We start from the raw sequence: 24,473 nt of genomic DNA on the forward strand, positions 1-24,473 counted from the left end.
TATATATAATCAGGTGTTTAAGAGATCATGTTACTTAAAGAGAAGATTAAACTCGGTGTGATTTTTGAATAGTAATAAAACAATGGTTGAATAGTAACAATAATGGAGTTGTAAAAGCAATGTGAGGGATTAAGGTGAGGTCAAGTCAGACAGGTTAAGGAGACAAATCCTGGAAGCTGTGCAAGTTGCAGAAAAGAATCTGGAAATGCAATTCAGAGTTGTACATAAAAGTATGTGCAATATTCAAACATTACCAGGGGAAAAAGTTTTAACAGTCAGACCTGACATCATGGCAAATGTCATGGTTTCACAAATGTGTGTTCATCTTCATATTTGTCTGTTATCTGTTATATTGTCTTATCTGCTCTTATAACTGCACTCGAAACCAAACGGTTTATCCTTATGTACAGCCCTGTATTGGTATGAGGACAGTAAAGTTGAATTGAATAAATGAAGCATGCGGTTGTGGTATTTAGTCCTTTATGGTTGAAACCCATGAAACCCAGCTGTGGAAGAAACCCATGTTGCAACAGTTGGTTTAGAGCAGTGTAACATGGCCAGCACATCAGAAGCCTCAGGACCGGTCTGCACAGGTGTGTTTCTGCTTTTTGTGTTCACATCTTGAGCAAATATGCTTCTGTTTTTTTTGTTCCGGCAAGGCATTAAGCCAGTCAAGCTCTGCCAACTCCTCCGCTGTCACGATCACTTTAGCAATGTTTGTCACAAGCATGTTTAAAAAGGCAGCTGAGAGAAGCCAAGTTCTCTGTGGTCATTCCTGAGGCTGGAGTTTTGTATTGTTTAGCAACTGTGTTGTAAACTGCTCAACAGGGAGCTTCTATTTGCAGGAAGCTTAAGCTTGCTGAGACAGGTTGTCTCTGTGTGTGCATATATTGTCATAATATTTGATACATTGCCCTTACCACATTAAGTAATATTATAATTTTTCACCTGATGCATCTGATTCAGGTACCTGCTCTACTGCTAACTGGCTTTCAACCTAAATGCAGGTGATAGTCAGTTACTTCAATGTTAAAATCTTTCATGTGGAGTTTCTATTATTTTGTTCATTCCTGACAAAACATTGCAAATCTAAAACCATTGTTCTCACAGCATAAAATACCAAAAGAAATATTGAATCACCAGGGGTCATTCTTGTACCTGGTAAATGGTAAACAACTGCAGGTACAATGGTGACCAACAGGTGGTAGCATTACCAGCAGAATGTTTTCTGCAATAATGCTGGAACAAACAAGCTGAGCTCTTTCACATACAGCCACATAGCTGATCTTCACACTTGGAGCCATATTAGTCTCCTTCTTCTCTGTAGAAGAACCAAGACAGCAAATCCCATTTCCTTCATGCATCATGCATGCACACATTCACTCAACTCCAATTTCTCACATACACACACACACACACACACACACACACACACACACACACACACACACACACACACACACACACAGATTTTTGATGTTGTTGTGTTGTCTGCACCTTTGAGCAGTTGCATTAATAAATGTATCATTCATTCTCACCAAATTGTCTGTCTTGATATCATTAAGATTCTGTTTGTTGCCAATATTTTCAAAGAAAGCACATTTATTAAATCTTTCAGAGATCAAATCATTAATGTTACTTTCTTTAAAAAAAATAGAAATTGTGATGATTCCGATGTGATTACAGACTGAAATTGGGAGAAATTATGAGACTGATAAATTGAGATTAATTAATAATTATGAGGTTTATTGGGTAAAAACCCATACACAACATGTTTTAAGGACTTTCTCATGCACCTTTGAGCAAAACAATTACAGCCATGTTGAAGAAGGTGGAACAGACCAAAACAAATAATTATCTGGCTTTTACGACTTTTACAAAACAACTCTAGTTTATTGATTAATTAATTAATTAACTCTAGTTAGTCAATTAAAAATAATTGACTAGTGCAAATACTAACACACAAAGTCATATATGAGCATTAGTGTGGCACTAAGGCCTCATCAGCTGGAGTCTGAACGTGGACGCCAGAAAATCAAAAATCCTGAGGCTAAGTGAGTGATGAGCTTTACCAATGTCCAGCAGTACCTGGATTAACTGATTGTCCAGTGACATGGTTACATAAAATTAATTAATGATTCATTTTTAGAGTTTAACATATCTTACACTCACTGAACTTCATATATAGCCTAGATTTTATTTTGAACTTGCTTAAAAATGCATAAGGATAAAATTATTGGTAGTTAATATCAGTATTGCCCACAACATTGTACTTTTTATTGATTATCGTATTGGCCCAAGAAATTTAACATTGGCACATCCCTAATATTCATGTAAACTAATTTATTAAAGAATAAATACATTTTTTTGCATTGATTCCTTTGCATTTTATATATAAGCTCTATGATGCTCAATGGTCTTTTATAAGCTTGTATGTTCTGCTGAGGTCTGTGCTCATAACAAGACACTAGATAGCTTGAGACCAACACTGTTAATTTACAACGTGTCGATTATCCTTTAATTAAATCCGCTGATACATTTAATGTAGTCGGCATGCTTTTAAGGCATGCAGTGTAACACAGTGGGACTCTCTGTACCACACTGTTTATGCAAACAAACTCAAGTGTTATGTGTTTATTCTCTGTGCGATACAATGTCAGCATAATGTGATCTGCTTTTAAGTGGGTGATAAACTGACCTTGTGCCATATCTTGACAAAGCAAATCTTTGTGAAATGTGTTGAAATTCATGCACTGCTATCATTAGTCATTGTCAATGCATGAGGATCACAACAGCAGATAGACAGCAACCATCAGAAAACCTGTATTCTGAAAAGATAAATACAGTAATGGATGTGTTCAAAACAACCCATTTTCAAAGTTCTTCCATTTTGATTAAAGAAAGTTCAAGACTTTAAGGAAACTAAGCACATACCCTGGCATCATTCTTTTCTATTTTCTACATTTGAAATAATGACTTTGAAATGTCTATGTGTTCGAACCTTTAAAGGTTTATGAGCAGTAATGGCATGAGTTTGAATGCAACAGCAATATGGCTCTCCAAAGGCAAAGACTGTGGTCTGCTACTATTTCAGCTCACTGTTAGTTTGTGCACAGGGTAACACAAAGTCCCATTAGAACAGCACCACTGCTGTTTCACACTAATCTTTGTTTAAACTTTGTTAAAAACATCTGATGTATTATTCATATGATATGTATGTGGCATTCTACATTATACATTATCACCAAGAATTCCAATTAAAAATGATCATTAATAAGTTCACTGTAGACTGAGACACATGACAAACACAATCTCGTATTTAAGTCTTATTTTATTTTAAGAGATGACAAGGGATTGTTGAGAACATGTTGAGCACATGTATAATATGCTGTCATTGACTGTATTATTTCCCAGGGGCAGGAGCAGGAGCAGGGGCAGGAGCAGGAGCAGGAGCAGGGGCAGGAGCAGGAGCAGGAGCAGGAGCTGCCGCAAGGGCAAGCAGTGCTTGTACAACAGACTCGATGATGGAGCGAATGTTGTTTGGAGGGTAGTTTGGAGCGTAGTTTGGAGCGTAGTTTGGAGGGTAGATTGGATTATATGGTAGGTATCCATACCGCCTCTAGAAATATAAAGATTATCCAAGTTAATCACACTACAACCATATATAGTCAGTTGAATACACCATGCACTATGGTGTCATAGGGTAACAATTTTGATATACTATCAAAAACTGTCCAAATAAAAGTATCATGAAATGTAAAACTGTATCCATTCTACTGAAGCATTTTGAAGTGTGAAACTGGATCCTCACTACTCCTTTTGGTCTCTTCTAAAAGGCTTCCAAGGAATAAAAATGTTTTAGAAAGTTTTCTGTGAGACAGATGAGATTTTTGTATTTTCTATAGCTAGGTTTATGCACCAATACCGACCTCTTTACTATCTGAGCGCTTCTGTCGTTCATGCTCCTCTTCAACCTGCAAAAACAGGACCTCTGAATCTCAGGGCAGTGCATTCAGAATATGATGGAAAAGGGTGTTGGGATGAATCTCCAGGTAAACTCAGTGTCTTTTACATGAATGTAACTGATCAATTACTTCAAGGAGCCAAATGTCAAGGAGCCAATAGTAAAGTACGTCACACTTACAGCGAGAGCACCGCACAGGCCAATGAGACACACTGCAATGAGCACGACCTTCATGGTTTTTCTATGAACTCTGACAGAAAGAAAACAAACATTACAATTTTTGTGCTTAATTGAATTATTTTTCCAAATGCCACACAGTCATACATTAAGACAATGCTAATATACCATCTTACCTCTGAAAGCAGGTAGAAAAGACTGAGGATTCACAACATCAGGTGCGGAGTCGGTGCAGGAGTGCCCTGGGACATGCTTTATAAAGATTTTATCAGTCCGCAATTGACCAATCAGCATGCAGTGTAACACCTTGAGACAGATGGTGGATCTTGGGATTTGTGTGGGATTGTCAATCTCAGCCTCCCTGTACCACACCTGTTTATGCAATAAGAAATGCAGTTTCTTGCATTTATTTCTTGTGCATAACAAACTCAACATAAGAATTTGAAAACTGAAAGACTTTGTGCTTTACTATACATGGGAAACTGAATTTGTGCCATTTCTCAACAAAGCAAATCTTTGTGAAATGTGTTGAAATTCATGCACTGCTATCATCACTCATTGTCAATGTATGAGGATCACAACAGCAGACAGACAGTAACCAGCAGCAAACCTGTATTCCGAAAACAATATAGTAATGGGTGTATTTGAATCAGTTTTTTAAAGCACTTCAAAACTTTTGCAACGCTACTGTGTTGAAACACTGCTTTCAGGCATGTATCAAAGTAGCTTATTGGTGTGATTTCTGTAAATAAAACATCATTCTTTAATGTGACATATATTTTGAAATAGTTTAGTGGGTTCTACATTAGCTGGACCTAAAAGTGAACCCAGGTCGAGTGTGGCAACCAATAATCTTAAATTAGATGTCATAACTTCATATGAACAGTATTCCTCAAATGAGTCTGCACCAACTTGCCAGATGTTCTGCAGATCACCTGAAAAAATTGGGCACATCACCTTAGGTTCCTTCTCACCAATATTTACCAAGCGGTTTTTGTTTGTTTTTGGTTTTTTCAGGTAAATGAGAGACATTTTAGTAATAATTAGAATGTTGGTTGTTTTCAGAAAGAGATAGAGGTTTATTTTGTGAAAGCAGGTTTCTCAATGCAAACATGTAATATAATTGAGTAACTGTGTCATATTTGTTAATGTCAGTGTTAGTACTGATCTACGAGGCACCTTTGTTCCAAGTACCATAATCCTTTATCTGATGGGCCTACTTCGGGTGGATCTGGAACCTCCGGTGTACTTGGCAGGTAAAGGTATACTTTCATGTGTTTCTGTGTGTTTATTGAAGCCTAGGCATATTACCTTCACATTTATTTTGAGTCAAGAGGCATATGATGATAATTTATAAGGGAAAACAATTCATATATATTTGTTTATTTCAATACGAAGACAAAACTACCTTGATGCTGCTATTGTCTATATGATTATATGGGATTTACAGCAATTTTCAATGGTACAAAAGCATTTTTCAGTTCTATCAACGCTCTATTTATGAAAGCCCTATGAAGCCTGTGGTCCTTTATAGCTTGTATGATCTGCTGAGGTACATGGTCCTTGAGTAATTCTTTTTTCCACTAAATCTACACATATATGGTGTATCTGGCCTTGTGGATTTTACTCCAACATGTGTCAACCAAGACAAGCACGGTTGTTCCTCTCCAGTTAGCTTTCTGACTAAAAGCCCCAATAGCTTTTCTATAAATTAAGAAATGAAACATGATCAACACAAAATTGCAATTCAGAGCTTTCTTTGTTTTAAGAAAGGACTGTTGAGAACATCTTGACCTCACGTATTATTTGCTGTCATTGACTGTCTTATTTGCCAGGGGCAGGGGTAGGGGTAGGGGCAGGGGCAGGAGCAAGGGCAGGGGTAGGGGCAGGAGCAGGGGCAGGAGCAGGAGCAGGAGCAGGGGTCGGGGCAGGGGCAGGAGCAGGGGCAGGAGCAAGGGCAGGGGTAGGGGCAGGGGCAGGGGTAGGGGCAGGGGCAGGAGCAAGGGCAGGGGTAGGGGCAGGAGCAGGGGCAGGAGCAGGGGTCGGGGCAGGGGCAGGAGCAGGGGCAGGAGCAAGGGCAGGGGTAGGGGCAGGGGTAGGGGTAGGGGCAGGGGCAGGAGCAAGGGCAGGGGTAGGGGCAGGAGCAGGGGCAGGAGCAGGAGCAGGGGTCGGGGCAGGGGCAGGAGCAGGGGCAGGAGCAAGGGCAGGGGCAGGGGCAGGGGCAGGGGCAGGGGCAGGGGCAGGACTCTGCCATAATTGTAGGATTGCCGTGAGGAGGGACAAAATGGTGTTGTCATTGTAGACTGGAGCTCAGACTGAATTATATGATGGAGATCTAAACAACCTCTAGAAATATAAAGATTGTCTGTTAGTCAAATAAACTGAAACGATAAATGCACACTTGAGTACACGCACTTCTGCAGACAGGGCAGTATGGTGGAAGAGGGTAACAATTTTGAAACAGTATCAAAAATCTGTCCAAATGAAAGTGATTTGAAGTGTAAAACTGTCCATTCTACTGAAGCATTTTGAAGTGTGAAACTGGATCCTCACTACTCCTTTTGGTCTCTTCTAAAAGGCTTCCAAGGAATAAAAATGTTTTAGGAAGTTTTCTGTGAGACAGATGAGATTTTTGTATTTTCTATAGCTAGGTTTATGCACCAATACCGACCTCTTTACTATCTGAGCGCTTCTGTCGTTCATGCTCCTCTTCAACCTGCAAAAACAGGACCTCTGAATCTCAGGGCAGTGCATTCAGAATATGATGGAAAAGGGTGTTGGGATGAATCTCCAGGTAAACTCAGTGTCTTTTACATGAATGTAACTGATCAATTACTTCAAGGAGCCAAATGGAAGCAAGCCAAATGGCAGTTCTAATTTTCTACATTTCTACCAAAGTACATCACACTTACAGCGAGAGCACCGCACAGGCCGATGAGACACACTGCAATAGGCACGACCTTCATGGTTTTCTCTGATCTCTGAAATATTTTTCAGTCCACAATTGACCAATCAGCATGCAGTGTAACACCTTGAGACAGATGGTGGATCTTTGGATTTGTGTGGGATTGCCAATCTCAGCCTCACGGCAACACACCTGCTAATGCAATACAAACTCAGTTTTAAATAAGTATTTTTTGTGCAATACATTCTCAGAATGATGGTTTGGAAATTGATTATTTGCTTTTCAGTGGGTGATAAACTGACCTTGTGCCATGTCTTGACAAAGCAAATCTTTGTGAAATGTGTTGAAATTCATGCACTGCTATCATCAGTCATTGTCAATGCATGAGGATCACAACAGCAGATAGGCAGCAACCATCAGAAAACCTGTATTCTGAAAAGATAAATACAGTAATGGATGTGTTCAAAACAACCCATTTTCAAAGTTCTTCCATTTTGATTAAAGAAAGTTCAAGACTTTAAGGAAACTAAGCACATACCCTGGCATCGTTCTTTTCTATTTTCGACATTTGAAATAATGACTTTGAAATGTTTATGTGTTCAAACCTTTAAAGGTTTATGAGCAGTAATGGCATGAGTTTGAATGCAACAGCAATATGGCTCTCCAAAGGCAAAGACTGTGGTCTGCTACTATTTCAGCTCACTGTTAGTTTGTGCACAGGGTAACACAAAGTCCCATTAGAACAGCACCACTGCTGTTTCACACTAATCTTTGTTTAAACTTTGTTAAAAACATCTGATGTATTATTCACATGATATGTATGTGGCATTCTACATTATACATTATCACCAAGAATTCCAATTAAAAATGATCATTAATAAGTTCACTGTAGACTGAGACACATGACAAACACAATCTCGTATTTAAGTCTTATTTTATTTTAAGAGATGACAAGGGATTGTTGAGAACATGTTGAGCACATGTATAATATGCTGTCATTGACTGTATTATTTCCCAGGGGCAGGAGCAGGAGCAGGAGCAGGAGCAGGAGCTCCCGCAAGGGCAAGCAGTGCTTGTGCAACAGACTGGAGGATAGAGCGAATGTTGTTAATGTTGATTGGAGGGGAGTTTGGAGCGTAGTTTGGAGCGTAGTTTGGAGGGTAGTTTGGAGGGTAGATTGGATTATATGGTAGGTATCCATACCGCCTCTAGAAATATAAAGATTATCCAAGTTAATCAAACTACAACCATATATAGTCAGTTGAATACACCATGCACTATGGTGTCAGTGTAACAGTTTTGATATACTATCAAAAACTGTCCAAATAAAAGCATTATGAAGTGTAAAACTGTATCCATTCTACTGAAGCATTTTGAAGTGTAAAACTATCGTCATTACTAAAGCATTTTGAAGTGTGAAACTGGATCCTCACTACTCCTTTTGGTCTCTTCTAAAAGGCTTCCAAGGAATAAAAATGTTTTAGAAAGTTTTCTGTGAGACAGATGAGATTTTTGTATTTTCTATAGCTAGGTTTATGCACCAATACCGACCTCTTTACTATCTGAGCGCTTCTGTCGTTCATGCTCCTCTTCAACCTGCAAAAACAGGACCTCTGAATCTCAGGGCAGTGCATTCAGAATATGATGGAAAAGTTGGGATGAATCTCCAGGTAAACTCAGTGTCTTTTACATGAATGTAACTGATCAATTACTTCAAGGAGCCAAATGGAAGCAAGTCAAATGGCAGTTCTAATTTTCTACATTTCTACCAAAGTACATCACACTTACAGCGAGAGCACCGCACAGGCCGATGAGACACACTGCAATGAGCACGACCTTCATGGTTTTTCTATGAACTCTGACAGAAAGAAAACAAACATTACAATTTTTGTGCTTAATTGAATTATTTTTCCAAATGCCACACAGTCATACATTAAGACAATGCTAATATACCATCTTACCTCTGAAAGCAGGTAGAAAAGACTGAGGATTCACAACATCAGGTGCGGAGTCGGTGCAGGAGTGCCCTGGGACATGCTTTATAAAGATTTTATCAGTCCGCAATTGACCAATCAGCATGCAGTGTAACACCTTGAGACAGATGGTGGATCTTGGGATTTGTGTGGGATTGTCAATCTCAGCCTCCCTGTACCACACCTGTTTATGCAATAAGAAATGCAGTTTCTTGCATTTATTTCTTGTGCATAACAAACTCAACATAAGAATTTGAAAACTGAAAGAATTTGTGCTTTACTATACATGGGAAACTGAATTTGTGCCATTTCTCAACAAAGCAAATCTTTGTGAAATGTGTTGAAATTCATGCACTGCTATCATCACTCATTGTCAATGTATGAGGATCACAACAGCAGACAGACAGTAACCAGCAGCAAACCTGTATTCCGAAAACAATATAGTAATGGGTGTGTTTGAAACTGTGTTAAAACACTGCTTTGCGTGTATCAAAGTAACCTAAACATCATTCTTTCATGTGATATTTTGAAATATCTTTGGGGGTTCTACATTAGCTGGACCTAAACCCAGGTCGAGTGTGCCAATCAATAATCTTAAATCAGATGTTATAACTTCATATGAACAGTATTCCTCAAATGAGTTTGTACCAACTATGCCAGATTTTCTGCAGATCACCTAAAAGAATTGGGCAGATCACCTGATGTTCCTTCTCACCATTATTTACCAAGTGGTTTTTTTTAAATATATAGGTACATGATAGGCATTTTAGTGATAATTAGTATTTCAGAGAGAGACAAAGGTTTATTGTTTGAAAGCAGGTTGCTCAGTGCAAACATGTAATATAAATGAGTAACTGTTTTATTCAGTGTCGTCATCAGTATTGATCAATGAGGCACCTTTGTTCCAAGTACCCTAATCCTTTATCTGATGGGCCTACTTCAGGTGGCTCAGGAACATTTGACTTTATTTTGAGGCAAGAGGCATATAATGATAATCTATTATGGAATGCATTTAATATAAGTATACCTTCAGAACCATTCACAACAATGTTTTGTGGTGAAACAAATTATTCAGGGCCTGTTCTTAGAGGTTTGGCACCAAATATGTGCTTCCCACAAGGAATGGACTAAAAGACATTACTGGTGCCAGGTATTAGCAAGCCAGAGAAGAATCAGAGGGGTACCACTGTGAGTTTAATTTCAGACATGTGGATCTGCCTGAATGGTGATACCTATCTGGCTGCAATTTGCTGTCACATTAATAATGATACTGACCTCTGAACAGTATTCCTCAAATGAGTTTGTACCAACTATGTCAGATTTTCTGCAGATCACCTAAAAAATACCTAAAAAGATACTGACCTGCGCTGTGCTGGGAGTTAAAGTTTCATGAAACACCCACAGCCAAGCATATTAACAATGGTAAGACTAATTCACTGGATTCACGGGGAAATCCAGTCATCTGTCATTATATACCTCCACTTCAAACATGAATCAGCTTGATAATCTTCCTCATATGTGGCAAAGCACAATGCTTTTTCCACACCTTAAAACTATTGGTGGGAAAAACCTTTACAAACTGTGGAGTTGCTATGGAACTATGGATACACACAGACTTCACTTTGCACTGCACAGGTTGAGTGCAACATGCAAACAGATCTTCTGTGGCAATCTAGCAACAGACATGACTCTCTGAAACAAAGCTCATTGGACTGCCAGCAGAAGGAGTGGTCATAGCCAGTAAGGATAATTGTTTACTTGAGATTGGTCAATGAAGATGCCACAAACATCTGTGGCTGAAAGCCTGAGAGAGCAAAATTGGCAGTGCTTTTAGGGAGGAAGTGGTGACAGAGTCAATCTGTCCTGCCAATCACAGTGATACTGGCCAATCATGTCATGCATCAGAAAGGACACTATCCTCTCAGTGTTTTACTCCACCCCCTGATGTTGCATGAGCTGCAGCTTGAAACTATGTGACTGGCAACGCGTGCCTCAGGAAGCATGTTACAGCTTTGGTCCTCACTGGTTGGCAGCTGTTGTGTGACAGGGGAGAATTACATGAGGGGTGGGAATTGGCTATGTTTATACTGGGGAGAAAAAAAGGGGAGAAATCCCAAAAAAAGAAAATAAAAAGTAGGTCATCAGCAACAGTTTGTGAGCAACACCAGGTTGGGTTTATCAACAACAAGGAGAGTCCTGATGGCGAATGCAGAATGTAGTCATTTACTGTGATTGAAGGAAGAGTATGTTTACCTATATGTTGCCATTCTGTAACCCATGAAATAAGAGTCTGTTGACAGTCACTTTAGTGGCATACGTTATGAATTAACAAGAAAGTTTGTTATGATATTGGATAATGATCATTAATATAATATATGGTGTTAAGTTAATAGTATGCATCTGTAAAGTGGAGTGTTGCATGTATAGTTCACAGTACCAGTGTGTCACAGTGTGTCACTGGGTGTGGGTGTGCATGGATATTGTCTTTTACATTAATGTACCTTGCCAAGATAACATCATGAGAAGAATTGGTAATATGAAGCTTTCCTAGCTTAAGATATAGCAGAATGAGACACAAGAAAAACCCAAAGTTGGCACTGAATGATACATTTATTCCAAGCAATGACCAATAATCATTAAACATTTCAACCAGTGGTTGGCTCATTTGCCACCAGCAGGGGCAGGTGCAGGGGCAGCAGCTGGAGCAGCAGCTGGGGTAGCAAACAACTGGGCTAGTAGCAAGGGCAGTAGAACATTGAGAGGACTGTAGTTGTTGTTGTTGTTGTTGTAGTAGTAGGGATAGAATGATGGCATGGGTTGTCTGTACGCTCCACTGTACTGAAAATATCACATGCTCACAGTTAGGACTTTAATACAAAACAATACATACCCAAACAATCTCAAACATGCATAAACATGCACACGCACAATACTTCTGCACATAGTGAAAACTTCCTGGTCATAATTATATACATCCTGATAATACAGCAAACACATCAAAAAATAAATGAGCAGATTCAACTTTCCCTTCAGACAGGGTGAGACAGGGTTAGCCAGGACTGATGTTGATTACATTAGTCATTTCTTAACTGTTTCTTACTATTCTTCTAACTTAATCTAAAAGCAACTTTATTTATTTTGTGTTGTTAGTTTGACAAGAAGAGGGTGGGTTCCTTGTCAGAGCCTCAGGGTTTCTTCCACTAACTGTGAGAGAGTTTTTCTCGCTGTCAGCTTTATCTTGCTCGTTAGTGGTCCCAGATTCTCAGTAAAGCTGATATTGGAACATCTGCTTTGTCAATACCTGTAAAAAGTGCTATACTACACTAAAGTGCTACAGTTGAAATTGATTTGACCAACCTCTCTGCTCGAGGAGCGTTTCTCTCGTTCATTCTCGGTGTCAACCTGTGGAGACAGGACATGTGAATTTGTGTGCAATGCATTTTGGGTGTCACCAGATAGAGAAGAGGGGGATGTATACATTTACAGGTCATCTGCATGGCTTTGTTGTTGCTACAAAATCATCAAGCTATGCACACATCAGTTTATTTAGCTCTTACCAAACAGCAGGAATCTTTTCTTCAAACCAGGTCACGAGAGCTGGTGGTACTTACGGGGACAGCACAACACAGTCCAACGAGGCACACAGCGATGAACACAGCCTTCATGTTTTTTTTTCTATGATCTGTGGTAGATTGAAAATTAGAGGGTTGTTACCATAGTAGCTTCATTCTTTTGCAGGACTTTTCAAAAATGTTGCACAAATTCAGTCTAGCACAGTCTTACCTTGGGGAAGGTAGATATGGTTGTTGAAAAACAAGTCGCAGATGCAGTAGAGTCTTGGCATGTGCTTTTTAAAGAGCCTATAGGTTTAAAACTAACCAATCAGCACAGTTACAGCGATGATGGAGTTTTGCTGTGGTCATGGCGGTCACAGACTTCTGCATCACACTGTGTTCAGCAAAGTGAACGCAGCCCAGCAGTTAGGAAATGGGGGATTTAGGGACTCAGCTTTGGTGCAGTTCTAAGTGTTAATGTTTTTGTCACGTGTGGACAAAACAAATTATTGCAAAACCTGTTTGGAAATCACTTCTTATCCTTTAACACAATAATATTTTACACTAATGGAAGTTAAATTGGATAACTCATGGAAACAGGAGTCATGGAACCAATTAAAAACAGTATGTTTTTAGCGGTGATAAGTTGTTTTTTTTGTTTTTTTTGTGAATATATGTATAATATATTAGTGGCATATAAATATATTAGGCACATATTGGTGTGTTTGGTAGCGGGTTTATATACAACATTTTAACAAAAATCACCACAAATAACTTCTGAAGTGTAAATTTTAAGAGTTACATAAATAATCAAGCAAAGTAACATTTATTGTGCTGTGACAACTTTTTTTCATTGGTTAGTCTCAAATATCTCTGTTCTGTTGGTCATTGAATAATAACAAGCCTGATTTGTGTAAAATCAATTTTTTTGAAGAATTCTACTTCTATTTTATATAATCACATAAGTTCACATATGTCACACTTCCCTTTACTGTTTATTTTGAGGTTTTGAAAATGGATTTCATATGTGTAAGTGTGTAGGGTACATTGTGGGATAGCAGTGATGCCTTCATTATACATTATCACTCTGCTTCTGTCTTTTGACTGACGCAGCAGATCAAAAGTTGCAAATGCAAATTGCTGCACCACGGTCCCTTTCTGTAACAGAGGGAGTAGAGTGCAGACTGCTACAAAACCTCTCTCATCTTTCCTGGGTATGCAGCGAAGCTCAGGTCATCACTTTTAGCATGACTAATAGAATGTCACCATGAGGCATGGAGTCTGCCTCAAGACAAGCTCCAAATCACATTTCCAGAAAAAAAAGGGTAAAATTCACTCATGAAACATGTTTGTTTCAATTTTACATTCACTTCTTATGATAGAAATAAACTCAGTCAGATTTACCTTGTACTCTTTATTGAAATATCACTATACATTTAACTCTTAGGAGGACTACATACGTTTGGATTTTGGTTTAAATGGAACAGTGCTTTTAAGTCCTATCAATGAAAAAAATTAAAACATTAAACAAAACATAAACTGCACAGAGTATTAAAATTTAAAACTAACCTTACAACATTACATGTCAGACAGCTGTCTGGGCGACAACTACTCCTCTGTTCTCTTGCAGTCATTTTAAACTAGCATAATGCCAAGCTACTCCAACACACAGCACTCTGAGGTTTTTCTCTTGAGTGTGCTTGTGAAAAGTCACCTTTGCCTGATGCAGACGGGTCTCTTGGGACTCAGCGCCCATCTGGAGGAGGAGCTGGGCTCGTCGGAGGACCCTGAGTTGGAATAGGGCCTAGGGCTGAGAGAAGAGCCAGCAGCAGTCGGTGGGCCTGCTCTGCGTTCAAGGGATTCCAGAAGGGGAGAATCGGCCAGATCTGTCCACAAACGTAACAGACGCAAATAATAGAAAAGGGACAGATTTACAGCTGACAAGCAGTACAGTCCTAAACAGTTAATTGTGAGTCTTTAAGGGAGATTTTGCTTTCATTTTTTTTGTCTCATCTGAATTTTACTCTTTTTCTTTTGGTTTTACAAACCTCATCAGAGTCGGAGCTGGAGAGGTAACGAACCACAGCCTTATGATCAGTTTCAGTCTGCAAGTACAGAAGTAAGTGAAAAAATGTACCATTTCATTTTTTTTAATTTTTTTTTTAAAGCTGTGCAGCTGAAAACAACTTACTTGGACAGCCAAGGTCAAGCCAAGAAGACACAGCAAACAGACTGCCTTCTTCATCGTTCTGGAACTTGTAATGTTCAAAAACAAACAAACAACAGAGAAAAAAACAGTCATAAAAATGAAAGAATGGTGGTGGAAAAAACATTTAATATTGCAGTGAACAAACTAAGCACCAGTTACCTTTAGGAGTGACTTCAGTGCTCCTCAGTGTCTGAGCCCAAGATGAACGATCTTCTCATTATGAGGATTTAAATATGACTAGGCAGGATTATATCACATTCTTAGGTGGGCTGTGCAGGCACTGTTGCTATGAGAAATTTTCAGATAATCAGACTGTTGAAATGTATAATACCAGCAAACAACAAGGTGTGCCTAAAAGCAACTAGCCTTGATTATTTATTTACATAATTTATATAAATAACAAATGGTGTCAATACAGATTTTATAGATTTGACTAATTAAATATAAAGAGAATTTCTCATTAAAATAATGTTGTATCCTTATATCCTTATAATGTTGCCATCCATATGACATTAAGAAATCTAAGGGCTTATACTGAGTACTGAAATGAGTACATTAGTGTTTCATAATACTTCTCTGCACAAACCTCTTTCATCACTCCCAGGAACAGATGTCACTACAATGGCAAGGAAATAATGAATGAATGAATGAATGAATGAATGAATGAATGAATGAATGAATAAATAAATTATGTAAGATATGGAAAATACAAACTAAGAAACAATAAAAGAAAGCTCAATATAAAATATCATCTCATTCGTAGTATGAGATGCCATAAGTGTCATCTCAACCATATCTTCTCATCATTAAGTAAATTGCATTTTTTGAGAAATATTGACGCTAATGAGCTCCCAATTTAAAAGAAGACACATGAAGCAATATAATTTTAAGGTTTTGAAATTAGCAAATTCTGGGCCATAAGGAATGCTCTTAAGCAATATGGTTGTTGCTCAACCACAAGCTTGTACAGTATATATGTTAAGGCAGATGCCAGTGAGTAGCACTGAAAACAGGCAACGAGGAGGTAAGCTTCAACCCCATGATCATTTCAAAGTGTGAAGAATTGGATTCAGCAAAATGGAACACTTAGTTTTACTGCAAAGTGTGGTCCTTGTCAGACTAGTTTTATGTAGAATACACATATTTCCAGTAATTTTTTCCACATGGATTTGTATTCTAATAGTCTCATTTATGTGTCATATTATTGCAAGGCGCTATGAACTTCCTGTTTGTGGTGGTGGTGTTATTTGTGGGAGCTGCTGCTCTGGTGAGTAAAGTATATTATTTTGTTCAAACAAATGTGCTAGTATTTGAAATATTTAAAAATCATACAAACTCCAGAAGTCGTCATATAATGTAATTCACAATTACTTTCTCTGGAGCATCAGTCAGCCAAATTTGGGCAAACATAGCAAGGTAATCCAATATTATTATCTTTAGCCAAATAATATCAGGCAGATCAATCAAAAAAGGAAAGTGAGCGGATCCATGGGCGGACTGATGAGCGGACCCATGGGCGGACCCATGGGCGGACCCATGGGCGGACCCATGGGCGGACCCATGGGCGGAGCCATGGGCGGACCACAGGGTGGACAAAAAGGCAGACCAGGAAATGCACCAATGAGTGGAGTGTTTGCCCCAGGGTCAGTGAGAGGAGGGCAAAACTCTCACCCACCTATGAGTGGAGGACCATTTGCCCCATGGCCAATGGGACCAGGTCAAAACTTTCACCCATCAATGAGTGCAAGTCAGCCTCCCTCTGGAGGGCCAGTAAGTCCAAGCTCAGGCAATGCTCAGCCTCCTGCTGTGGTGAGTTTCATATGTCATAATTTCAACATTATATGCTACAGTTGAACATGGGAAAATGAATTAAAACTTATCTATAACTCTACAGCCTGCTCAGATTCAGGCATCTGAAGGCCCTGTCAGGAACTGGGACATGGAGAAAGATGCTATGGGACCATCCTTTGGACCATATTTAAACATTCCTGAGTGGGAAGACAGAACATTCCCAAATGTGAGATCACAGAACCTGAAACTCCACTCACAGTGTTATCTTCACTTGCATCAGTATCATGTAAATTGTATAGTTTGTGTTACAGTGCTAATTACAACTCTTGGCACTGTTTCTTGGATAGGGTGAGGGCTTTGGGTTTATGAAACTTTCAGAGTACTATAGACCGCCACAAATGGGAGGCCGTGACATACCACATGGAGTGCCACACGTAAGATGTTGTCCCAGTATGCACCACAGTCTAATTAGATTAATTTGAGCAAATAAGCATTTAAAAATTAAAATGAGGAAAATGTATTATGGCCATGGCTTGAATTTTAAATTTAGCTTGTGAATATGAAGTAGTATTTAAAGTATGTGTCTTGTATGTCTTTAGCATAGCGGCACACCAAATCATCCCCCTCATCATTCAGGAGAGAAGGATGGTGTGCTGTCTAGAGAAACACCATTGAACCCTAACAAGGTGGGATCTATAGAAAATGCTTTACCAACCACAAACCAAGGCAAAAACAAATGCAAAGATCAATATGTGAATGAGTTAATTTCCTTCTGATATATATTTCTTGGCTTTTAAAGAATTTTATATTTTCCATAAAAGCAGTAGAAATACAGCAAAATATGGTTTATGTTGCAGGAAAACAGAACATTCATCCCAATCCTTCGGGTAAGAGGCTTGTATTGCTGAAAAGTATATGATTCAATAATTATAATGATCATGCATAAGGCAAACGTTTCAATGTTTAAACATGTTTTTTAAATGGTCTATTTACAGGTGGAAAATGTAACACTTGAGGTGATTATTATTTTTATTTACTAATACTACTACTACTACTACTACTACTACTACTACTAATAATAATAATAATAATAATAATAATAATAATAATCTACTACTACTAATAATAATAATAATAATAATACACTAATAATAATAATAATAATAATACACTACTACTACTACTAATAATAATAATAATAATAATAATACTACTAATAATAATAACAATAACAATAATAATAATAATAATACACTACTACTACTACTAATAATAATAATAATAATGATGATGATGATGATGATGATGATGATGATATGATTTCATTTACTAAATATCCTGGGATGCTGACACAGAGATATTTTACAGAACATTTTCTCTTTTCGTAGAATATCAATCTCAGTCTGCCCCTGAAGGAGGTGAAGTGATTGATTAAAAACAAATAAAGTCATCATCAAATGTTACATTTCACAGTAAAAACACAAAATCGACCTCTAGAGCTACATATACATTTTTATTCTATGGTTAAATATAAATGTAATACTAATATGGTTTGCTTTGTTTTTTCCACAGGGAGAGACTATTTTTCTCTTACAACAAGTAAGTTAAGCAAGCACTGAGTCCATATTCTACCGTAAAATACTTTTTGTTTCTGATTTATTATTGATTACGTAAACATAGATAACGATGTTATGCAGAAAAAAAATGACTTTAAATAACATTTGCATTGTGAACATCTAGCTGTGTACTTTTTTAAGGTCAGAGGAGCACCAAAGGTAAGTCTTTCCAGTTTAATTGCAACTAAGTAATTACTGATCAAGACATTCTTTCATATGTCACACTGAAGTAATTATGTAATTATTTTACTTAGTAATAACATTAAGAACCTGTGTTGTTACTTTTTAGGGTGGGATCGTGCCACCTCAGGAGTTTGGGGTATTCCCAAAAATTTTAGTTCTGCACATTGTTTAGTTCTGCACTCAAATGTCTGATATAATTAATGTGCTTTGCTTTTTCTTTGTCCTGATTAGTTTGGGTACCCTATGAATGGCCTTCAGGTAACAACCATTGTGCAATAATAAAACATGAACTAGTAAGTTGCTGGTTTCATCAATATTAATTTACATTTATTGAAATGTACCTAGCTCACCCAACGAATTACTCCCCACTTGTTTTAGCCTTACTTGAAGCTCATCTACAATCCAAATGCCACGGTAAATACATCATTCATTTTGCCAACACTTGCTCCACTGTTCTGTGCAATTGAACAATTAAATTCTTTGGGGAATAGAATATACATTTTAAAATTTAAATGTAATTCTTTTCTTTGCCCACAGCAAAGGATCTCATTTGAATATGGGCTTACCCAACTCGTAAGTAAATGCTTAAGGACAATCACCCAGGAATTTCAGAGCAGTGTGCTCTTGTACTTAAGGACTGCTGAATAGTCACATCACCCTAATACTTAATCCAATTCTGATTCTGACTCTGACTCTAATAACCCTTAACTGTTCTGCATCGCGCCGCCCTCCGTGGTACCCCTCTTCATCCTCGTCTCTCGCAGTTTCCGTACTTCTTGAAGGTCAGTGTGTGGATGCTTCAAGTGACCTTGTCCATAAATCTGCTTTTATCCATTTGCATCTCTGCCTGAATACTTGAAACGGTAGTTTTCTCTTCTGTGACGTTCCCCAAGGCTGAATCAGAGGAGGATGAATATACCGACCTGTAGCATGATGGAGAGCTCTCCACCGGCAGTGACAAAGGTATAGTCCTTTTTCTACTGCAGTCGATCTCAAAAACAGTTTTAACAGAACCTCTCACTTAAGCTAATATGGTATTGCCTATTCCCAGGTGAACGGGCATCCAGGAATCATGTACCTCAGGGAATTCTTCAGCTTTAGCACATTTTCCTCACTATCCCGCAGGATCCAGGATCCAGGATCCGTGTCAGGCAAGAGGAGTCTTAGCACAGAAAAAGCATTTAACTATGTGGCATTATGAGCCTCCAGCAATGCAAGATGTAATGATGTTGGTGGTGGGCCTATATATTATTTCCAGGTACAATATTTGTGCATATCTGCAGTGATACAGATCTGTAATGAATGACTGTGTATTTCATTAAACCTGTCAGCATCAATAATTCATTTTCCTGTATTTTTCCCAATATTATGTGTTTATTTTTGCTTAACTGGAGACCTAAGTTTTGCTTAAAATTAGAGGTTGTGAAGTCAGGGCATCAATTCCACCACACACTGATTACATAAAAGCATTTATTGTTTTTTTGGTATAAAACAAATTCAGTTAACAAGTAAGAAGAATTAGTAAGTTAACAAGAATTTATTCTCCAAATCACTAAGAAAACTAATGCTTACAATTTTTGAAATTTAAAATCCTTTTAAAATCCAGATTTTCACTCAAGCAGAGGCAATCTACAAAAAAGAAGAATGAATGACTTATACATGTTTCTTTCTTGTGCATGTAATGTTGCACATAGCAAAGCATTACACATTAGAATCACAATGAAAACAAAAAGAAACAGTTCTCACCTCTTTTCCATTACAAATTACGGTTCAAAAAAGGCAAATGCAGGATCCTGTTATTTAGATTAAACAGATTTTAGTCACATTTATATGGCACCACAGGATGTACATAGAATTAATGCATTATGTAGTGTTACATAATATTTTGTTGTATTACCCCTTCAACTCCAGGACCAGGGCGGTCCCCACGGTTATCAGGGGGCGGAGTCATATGCCCTGGGTCTGATGTCTTCACATTATTCTGTTAAATTGCATAGCATACAGGTAAACATAATTCAACATGACAATATGAAGGTGTTCCAGTTAACAAAAAGTATTTAAATAAATATTCAAAACTACTCTGTCATGGTTTGTGGCAGAAACATCGTAGCCCACCTGTATTGGCTGCAGTGGTCCCTGGGTAGGCCTCACTGGGATCTGGGAACCTGTCTTCTGGGTGGGTGGAACTTTCACCAGGGTGTTCCTCAAAGGGAATCCATATGTCAGATAATATGGAAAGCCCTGCATAGAGAAATGAGGCCAGTGTAAATCTTGGACATCTGAATCTATACTGGAATTAGCTATGTAGTATGTGTGAATTATGAGATTAGGGCAAGACCTGTCCTCCTGTTCCTTGAGGATAGGGGTAAAACTGAGGGACCCCCTGCATGAAGATAAATGGAAATCAGACACAGTTTATCCAGTGCAGTAAATGTAGTACTAAGTTATGCCTACATAAAAAAAAAAACATTATGTCCCATAAAATGTGATCATTTTACACATGTTAAATAATATTGTTTAGTCTCAGTGATGTAATAGTAGTAGTATCTTTCATATGTCAAATATAAAAATAACGGGGACCTTGAAGGTGAGGGGTGTGTGTGTGTGTTGGGTGAGGAGTACCTGAGCTGGGTTCTGGGGGAGCGTAGGGTTGTTGGGGTTGAGGGGTGCTGTCGGCTGTTCTTGCTGAGAGGGGAGCAACATGACTGGGGGCAGCTGATTCTGTTGTGGGGTCAGGAAGGGTCCAGGCACCTGAGCGCCGAAGTTGACTAGCTGTGGAGGGAGTAGTATATCGGGCTGCTGCTGAATCAGGAATGGGGGCAGAAAAGGCATGCCCTGACAAACAAACATACATACAATTAATATTTCACAGACACTGATCAAGATCAATACCAGTTGCTTTCCAAAAAATGTCATTCCTACATTAAAAGTTACAATGTCAGCAATTAGAATGTCAGACGAGTGACGAGAGTGATTTCATTTTCATGAAATGCTATCAAGATTATATAGGATAGATTAACACTAGTTAAGACAGAGATTTATGAGACTGCATCATACCTGTGCTTGGCCCAAACCAAGGCCTGAGAGTGTCAGTCCGTTGATACGCAAAATCTACAAGCAAACAATAGCATAACATATCTGCATCCATAACCGAACCTAGACAATGCTAACATGCATCTAGTGTAGATACCTCATTGCTGTTGCTTGCAATTATTCCAAGTTGTGGCTGGAGGATCTAGAGAAGTCAAATAAGTCAGTCAACGGTGAAATAAACGAGCATGTCACAAGTTTATAAGTCTAAATATGAGTTCACAAGTTAAATGGACTCTTACGGGAGCACCGGTGCAACAGCTGAGAAGAGTGGCCAAAGGAATGATGGTCAGGAGGTTCATGATGTCCAACTGCAAAAACAAAACAAGAAAGAATCATGGTCAGAAATTCAGTGGCACCTTATATCCACGAAGAGCTGAGTGTTGGAGATGTGTACCTTTACTGCTCCGCAAAGATGTAAGCTGTGAGCCTCTTCCTGTGCAGACCTTTTAAACTGTCACTTCTCCACAGTGTGGTTGCGATGCAACATGCCTGTAGGTGACTTCAGCTGACCACAGAGTTCAGCATCATCTCCACAAGCGCTGCGGTCATACCGTTTCATCAAGCCCCCGTCTGCCAAAAACTGACTGCATTCTGTTGAGAAGCATCTGCTGTTTGCCATATGTCATCACACACACCTAATTTCCAACTGATAACACTTTAAGAAACACCTTCTAATCGGTGTGAAGTCATTAGTCAGTGGTTATCCCTGAACTATCAGACTCACTGGGTGATCCGAGGCCAGGCCATGACTGAGCCTGGCTTCAGACTAATGAGTACATAGACTGCTGAGATCTCTCATTATGTCAGGAATTGTCTCAGTCCAGACCTGAAGATGGTGTCTGCTCTCCTGAAAAGTACTGCTTTGTCTGGCTGAACAAGAATAAAACAAAAGGCCAACACTAATGTTAGGGACTTTGTCAGTTGTTAGTCAAGCCTAGAGATGTTTTGTGCCTTTCTGTGCGTGTTCTATGTCTTCTTGTCTCTTTTAATGTCTGAATATCTATGTTTAAAGCTGAGCTTTCTAGACAGTATTATCCATGGACTGAGTCAACTGATCTAACAGATTGTTTTGTATAGACAGTATTTTTCAGGCCTGGCCCTAAATAGATCCAGTTACAACTGCTAGGTAGTAACCCAGTATTCAGAACTATTTGGAAACTGAACTGTACAGTTTTTTTATGTACCCACTAGATGGCAGCAAAAAGCTAAATTAATGAATTTCAAAATATCACTAAGAAGAAAATAATTGATTGAACATAAAGGTTGCTGGCAATATCACACAGCTGTAAAACTGAACCATTGAAAAATAAAGAAGCAAAATAAAACATTTATCATGCATGAACATTTATTAGAAACAACAATGAGCCACATCAGCAAGCAGCAGAAGAGGTTTGTGTAACAAATCATGAAGGCATGTAGTTTGCCTTCAAAAATCTGAATATCATCATCATCTTGATCAGCTTCTTCTTCTTTCCACATCTACAGGAGAGGAAACATTGCTACTAATGTCCAGGAAATAGTGAGCTTTTCTGGCCAATGCCTGTCAGAACATACAAATAGAATTGACATTCAATCAAATCCATAGGCTGTAATGCTGACCCCAGCTTGTTCATATTTCTGCTTATTATCTTTTGGAAGTGTACCTTGTAAGCATAAACATGGAATCACTTGGATTTACTCATCTGGTTGTTTAGGGGTAGAAGGGGTTGGGGTGGCCTGAAATATGAAACAACAAAACATTTAATGATTTGTACCATGTGCCATCTCGACCAAGATGTTTCCCGCTGATTTTCCAAGTTATTCGTTACCTGAGTGTTTGAATTAGCTGATTTCTCTTGCATTCTCCTGTACAGTGTGCGCTGAGGAAGATGAATCCTGTGTTATTTAAAATCTACATATACTAACACTGCCACAGTGCCAACCTCACATTCACCTAACCAGACTAGTTTATAACTTCACAGTCGAGATGAGTTCACTTAGTTGAGTTTGCTAAAGCCAAAACTATGCAGACATGATGTATATTGAGGTTAACCAGCCTCTAAAAGCCTAAGCCTAAGAGTTTTAATGATGCCACAGGTTCATTACCAGTTGGACAGAAGCACAAAAAGCCCTGAACATGTGAAAGCACGTGAGAAGGTGATTACCCTGAATCTAGGCACAAGGCCAGCGGGCATGTCTCCCTGTGGCAGCTGACCATTTCCATTAAGATTGGGCACTCCCTAGTGAGACAAAAGCATATGAGTCATCAGCAAGATGAGCTCCGAATGATGCAAGCATGCAGTTCTTCCAGACAGGGCGGCCTAGATACGGCAGCCTCATGGAGTGCTCCGTAATCTTCCCAGGAACAGTGTAAGGAACACGGGGAAACATTATATACCATGGCTTGCTGCTGAGGTGGGAGGAGCTGGTGATTCACAGGCGGATAGAAAGGCAATCCCTGATTAAAAGAAGAGAAACAAAAAAATAAAAATCTGTTAGATCAGTTGACTGGTTACAGATAATACATGAATGACACAAAGGCTCATGGCTGGTAAGGTAGCCATTCTGTAAGATGGCAGTGGGCATGTGTGTGACTTACAGCATTAGGTGCTAACGGCATGGGCTGAGGAAACAGTGCCTGGGGGTTGGGTAGCACAAAAGGCGCAGTGGCAATAGGCGGCTGCAGCATGTACGGAGAAACTGCAGGCAGCATCTGCAAATCGTAGAGAACGGTCTCTGTCGGCATCCATCCCCATCCCTTCTGCAATAGCCAGATAAGGTCAAACGCCACTGCAGGAGATCGAGAGAGGGACGTTCCTACCTGAGCGAACGGGGGCTGCCCTATTACGGTCGCTCCAGCAGGGAGCAGCGCAGGGTTCATGCCCCCAACCACCAGCCCTGGGCCCAGCAAGCCGCCGTTCAGTCCTGTCGCCAGAGCCCCATTCAAACCGCCGACGACGAGCAGTTTCTAGGCAACAAGACTAGTTTGATGAGATCATGTTCAAACACCTATGTCCTGGCATTTATGC

General features: G+C 39.0%; 1 protein-coding gene across 1 annotated transcript; it reads right to left on the reverse strand.

Moving 5' to 3' along the window:
• Positions 1-19,914: 19,914 nt before the first annotated feature.
• odam (odontogenic, ameloblast associated) lies at positions 19,915-21,769 on the reverse strand. The gene is made up of 9 exons (XM_026996343.2): positions 21,705-21,769; positions 21,563-21,607; positions 21,430-21,483; positions 20,995-21,207; positions 20,711-20,755; positions 20,488-20,613; positions 20,270-20,353; positions 20,119-20,165; positions 19,915-20,001 (listed from the first exon to the last, which is right to left on the reverse strand). Exons 1-8 carry the CDS (start codon positions 21,762-21,764, stop codon positions 20,136-20,138), a joined length of 657 nt encoding a protein of 218 aa, XP_026852144.1. The 5' UTR covers positions 21,765-21,769; the 3' UTR covers positions 19,915-20,001; positions 20,119-20,135.
• Positions 21,770-24,473: the final 2,704 nt, after the last annotated feature.

This window comes from Electrophorus electricus, chromosome 9 (genome assembly GCF_013358815.1).
Source record: "Electrophorus electricus isolate fEleEle1 chromosome 9, fEleEle1.pri, whole genome shotgun sequence".
Classification (NCBI taxonomy): domain Eukaryota; kingdom Metazoa; phylum Chordata; class Actinopteri; order Gymnotiformes; family Gymnotidae; genus Electrophorus; species Electrophorus electricus.

Excerpts from the sequence above, each read along its gene's own strand:
- odam (XM_026996343.2), bottom strand. The coding sequence starts at position 21,764 with ATGAACCTCCTGACCATCATTCCTTTGGCCACTCTTCTCAGCTGTTGC. Across the intron at positions 21,208-21,429 it reads TTGGTTTGGGCCAAGCACAG|GGCATGCCTTTTCTGCCCCC; the intron begins GTATGATGCAGT and ends TTTGTTTGTCAG. Across the intron at positions 20,166-20,269 it reads CTGGTCCTGGAGTTGAAGGG|GATCCTGCATTTGCCTTTTT; the intron begins GTAATACAACAA and ends TCTAAATAACAG.